Raw genomic sequence first — 5,000 nt, forward strand, 5'->3', positions numbered from 1 at the left:
TGGAAAGCAAAATCCCCTTGAGGCCGTGCTGTTGTACTGAATATCGGCAGGGCTTTGGCCAATCACGGCCACGCTGGTATTCAGTATAGCAGCTTCAGAGCACTTCTCAAGCACCACAATGGGGTTGGCTTAGCTCAGGAGGTAGAGCAACAGCCTTGTCACCGAAAGGTTGCTGGTCGATCCCCAGCTCCCCTTAGTGATGTGTCCCTGAGCAAGACACCTAACCCAGACTGCTCCTGATGAGCTGGCTGTCGCCTTGCACGGTTGCCTCTGCCGTCGTGTGTGTCAATGTGTGCAAGTCGCTTTGGATAAAAGCGTCTGTTAAATGCCTAATTGTGATTGAGATAATGTCTGTTGAGCTGAGGCACAGCAGTCTGAGAGAGACTCTAACCCCACCGTCCACAAGCACAGACAATACTCTCCCAACAGGCCATCTCTGAAACAATAATACAAATTCCATTTTCATTTCCATTGCATCCGTGCAATAGCAGCCTTGCGTTCACGTCCATGCGACGCCACACAACTCACAGGGCCGTCCTGGTTTCACCGGGGGCCTTTCGCCGGGGAACCGTCCAGCTGTGGTTGTGTGCGTGTTTGTCTGCATGTGTGCGTCTGTCCGCGTGTGCTCTCAAAGACGAACAGGGGCCGCGACCCTGTGCTCGCTTTCCCCGACACGATCCCGAACACGTAGGGTGTTCCCGTTGTCGTCACCGCCCGGAAGTTTCCATGATGTCACGGAGGACGAGCCGGTCGAGTCCCTCGACTTAGTTCCCCCTCTCTCTCTTTCTCTCTCTCTCTCTCTCTCTCCTCTCTCTCTCTCGTTCGTTCGCCCTCGGCCTGTTTATTGTGTTACTCGAGGAGGAGATTCTGACGTCCGAAACGGTGGGGGGACGGAGGGGAGGACAACGGGACAGCTTCGGGCCAATTCCTCACAAGAGGAAACATCCTCGCTCTCCCGTCATTCTCTCTCTCTCTCTCTCTCTCTCTCTCTCTCTCTCTTCTCTCTCTCCTCTGTTGTTTCGGCCCCACTTAGTCCCTCAGAAGTTCTCTTATCTCAACAGACATCCTTAATCCTGACACTTTTGTGCTGTGCGTCACCATGTAAGCGGCACATCCCATAAACTCAAAACACGCGGACCGGCACATATCAAGAATTACACAACTCACGCACGCACGCACGCACACGCACACACACAAGATACACACACACACACAAACACACATAAACACAGACAAACACACTAGCGACTATATATTATATCTGTTGCTTTCCTTTTTTTAATTTGTGCGCAAAACGTGCCATCACGTAGCTGGCTCCGCCCACCTGAGTACTTCCGCTTAATTTGAATTTCCCTTCAGTTCTAGGTTTGGGTCTGCGGTATGTTAGTGGGTTTCCTCTATCTACATTTTCTGCATCCAATCAGCGAACAGAGGGAGTGGCTGAGATCAATGACGTTAAAGTCAGCTCTCGTTGACGGACATATTCACGCACGTGTTGGCTGTTTACAGCCTGCGCGCAACGTGATTCCCGGACAAACGTTAGCGATTGGTTATGGCAGATCCAGCGTGGCACTGGGCAGATCCAATAGTTTTAAACTATTCAAGTGAGTTAACGTTGTCAATTGAGTAGGTCCAGACTCTCTGTACAAATGAAATGAAGTACGAGAGTCCGGTAGGACCAGGCTAGCCAACACGTGCACTCGGTTAGCAATGATCGACGTCGCAAACAATTAGCATTTGCATCGTTGATAAAAGACTACATTACCATGGTTCCCTCGTAGTTCTCGGACTCGGTGCCAGGAAGCTGTTGACCTTCTTCACGGCGGCCATTTGTACCTCCAGGTCGGCCAGGTTCCTCACCACCAGTTCAGGTAGTTGGTCACCTGGGTGGCGGTACAACAGGCTTGGTGAGATGACGTGGAACCTCCTCATAGCAGCCCTAAACTTTAATTGATAACCTTGTTCAGGTGGTCTGCTCTGAGCAGCACCTGACTTTAATTGATAGCCTCGTTAAGGCGTGGACCTGATCTGAGCAGCACCACACCTTAATTGATAGCCTCGTTAGGTGTGGTGCTGCTCTGATTGATAACCTCGTAAGGTATGGACCTGCTCTGGGCAGCACCTCACTTTAATTGATAACCTCGTTAAGGTGTGGACCTGCTCTGAGCAGCCTCGCACTTTAATTGATAACGTTTATCAATTAGCTAATTGATAAATAATTTATAAACGTGTGATGCACGCCTAGCGGGCCGCTCTCCAGGAGGCGGGGGGGGGGGGGGGGTTGGTGAGGGGCTCACCGTGAGGGCGTAGGTGAGGCCCAGGCCCACCATACCCGCGTTGCAGCCGTAGGTGTTCTTGGGGTCCGTGGAGCTCCAGGTGGAGCTCCAGGTGGAGCTCCAGATGGAGGCGATCGCCGCCGTCAACACGATTACCGCTCCCAGGTAGTCCTGGTAGAGAGAGGGAGAGATACACAGAGAGAGAGAAAGGGGGGGTGGGAGGGAGAGAGGGGGAGAGAGAGAGAGAGGGGGGGGAGGGAGAGAGAGAGAGAGAGAGAGAGAGAGAGGAGAGAGAGAGAAGAGAGAGAGAGAGAGAGAGAGAGAGAGAGAGAGAAAGAGATAGCAAGAGAGAAAAAAAGAAAAAAGAGAGAGAATGGAGGGAGAGAGAGAGGGGGGGGAGGGAGAGAGAGAGAGGGGGGGAGAGAGAGAGAGAGAGAGAGAGAGAGAGGTAGAGAGAGAGAGAGAGAGAGAGAGAGAGAGAGAGAGAGAGAGAGAGAGAGAGAGAGAGAGAGAGAAAGAGATAGCAAGAGAGAAAAAGAGAAAGAAATGGAGGGAGTTAGAAAGTAAAATATTAATGTCACCTTAATATCAAAGAGCAGATGAATGATTTTCATAGATTTTAATTGAAAAGGAGAGCGGAGCAGGGGTGTGTCTTCGTCCGGCCCGTGGAACGTACCGTCCTGACCTCCAGCCACCGGTTGGCAGCGGAGAGGAAGAGGTAGGCAGTGTTGTTGGTGTCCGTCAGCTCCAGCATGCGCTGCTTGAAGCGAGCCTCGTGTCTGGGAGGGAAGAAGAGGAGCATGACACCGTCCTGGGGAACACTGGCGACCATGTAGCCCTCAGACCCCTCCGTCCCACGCCACTCTCGGGTGGCACAGAACATCTGGTGTTGATGGTGACGAGCCCTTTAAGAGCCACGTCAAAAAAGAACACTGCAGTGACAAAACCCCAGCCACGACACTGTCCTGGCCACTATTACCTTTCGTTAGACTCGTAACACCGTTGCCGTAGTCATATTTTAAGGGCCGTCTTGCATTTAGTGTTAAATTGTCTACCTCACATTGATGACGGGCAGATAGTGATTATGGGATGTAAATGCCCTCTGATTGGCTGAGGATATAGCCAATGAGGCGCAGCGAATCATCAGCGATAGGAGAGTACAGTAGGTTGGACTTCCCAATTTAGCCCAAATGTGTCTCAGGCAATTACGCTATGAGGCTAATGACATTTTATTTTATTTTTTTAGCAATTTGCAGGAAAAGCCACCAAACCATTTGCGTTGTGTCTGCCCCTTATCCAACCGGCTGGTTTCCATTGATAGGGGTTTGTGCAGAGGGGGTCATCAAGTACCCCACTAAGACAGCACACAGTGAGGAGGGCTCCACGCCAGACTCCGTGTGGTACAAAGGTTGTGTTCCACTCCACCCTGAGCCTGAGGTTCAGTGAGAGGTAGGGATGGGAAGGGGAGGGTCCAAGCTGCACCAGAGGATCACTGGGAATGGAAACCAGGGAATACCAACAGTACTGGGAACTATCCCCACGTGCCAAGTAGCTGACCAGGAATCTACAGTGAGGGGAACACAGAGGTTCTGGGGAAGGGCTGATTGATTGCGTGTTTGTGTGTGTGTGTGGTGTGTGTGTGTGTGTGTGTGTGTGTGTGTGTGTGTGTGTGTGTGTGTGTGTGTGTGTGTGTGTGTGTTATGTGTGTTGTGGGTTTGTGTGTGTGTGTGTGTGTGTGTGTGTGTGTGTGTGTGTGTGTGTGTGCATGTGTGGTTGTGTGTGTGAGGTTGTGTGCGTATGCATGCAAGACGTCCTTAGGGGACTGAGAGATGGCAGAGAAGAATCAGATAAAGCGTGAGAGTTGTTTAATGTAAGATTATTATGGGATGGGAAAAAGAAGGTGGATTAGGAAAATAAATACAGATACGTGCAAAGTGGTTGTGCTATTACTGCTGCTTTAGAGTTAAAGTTAAATCATACAATTCAGTGCATCATACTACCATCACAAATAGTAATATCTCAACCGTAAATGCTCCTACTATAATTACTACTCGGATACTACACTAGTATCCGAGTAGTCTGTGCATGTGTGTGTCTGTCTATTTGGTGTGGTGTGTGTGTGTGTGTGTGTGTGTGTGTGTGTGTGTGTGTGTGTGTGTGTGCGAGTGTGAGTGTGAGTGTATACACAACTTTGAGTGTGTGTTTGTATTCATATCTGTTTATGTACCCCTGTATGTGTGTGTGTGTGTGTGTGTGTGTGTGTGTGTGGGTGTGTGCATGTGTGCTGATTGAGTGTTTGCACCCCTTTGTGTGTGTGTGTGTGTGTGTGTGTGTGTGTGTGTGTGTGTGTGTGTGTTGTGTGTGTGTGTGTGTGTGTGTGTGTGTGTGTGTGTGTGTGTGTGTGTGCATCTGTGTGTGTGTGTGTGTGTGTGTGTGTGTGTGCGTGCGTGTGTGTGTGTGTGTGTGTGTATATGTGAGTGTATGGCCACCTGTGTGTGTGCGTGTGCATGCGTGCATCCGTGCACCTGTGTCAGTGTGTGTGTGTGTGTGTGTGTGTGTGTGTGTGTGTGTGTGTGTGTGTGTGTGTGTGTGTGTGTGTGTGTGTGTGTGTGTGTGCTACCTGAAGGCCCTGATGGTGGTGAGACCCTCGGCGGTCTCGGAGAAGTGACAGAGCAGGGGTAGCTGTGTGGACTGTCCAGGTCCTGCAGGTCTCTGTGGTCAGGG

The 5,000-nt window shown here is 50.7% G+C and overlaps 1 protein-coding gene across 1 annotated transcript in view; it reads right to left on the bottom strand.

Annotated features, from left to right (window-relative positions):
• abcc9 (ATP-binding cassette, sub-family C (CFTR/MRP), member 9) overlaps nt 1–5,000 on the bottom strand; it is a 59,329-nt gene that overhangs the window by 16,739 nt on the left and 37,590 nt on the right. The window contains 8 exon segments of the mRNA XM_030353487.1: nt 1,064–1,066; nt 1,766–1,800; nt 1,803–1,862; nt 1,865–1,883; nt 2,298–2,447; nt 2,953–3,055; nt 4,897–4,969; nt 4,972–4,988. Coding sequence (XP_030209347.1) covers nt 1,064–1,066; nt 1,766–1,800; nt 1,803–1,862; nt 1,865–1,883; nt 2,298–2,447; nt 2,953–3,055; nt 4,897–4,969; nt 4,972–4,988 — 460 coding nt within the window.

Source organism: Gadus morhua, chromosome 4 (assembly GCF_902167405.1).
Source record: "Gadus morhua chromosome 4, gadMor3.0, whole genome shotgun sequence".
NCBI classification, from domain to species: Eukaryota; Metazoa; Chordata; class Actinopteri; order Gadiformes; family Gadidae; genus Gadus; species Gadus morhua.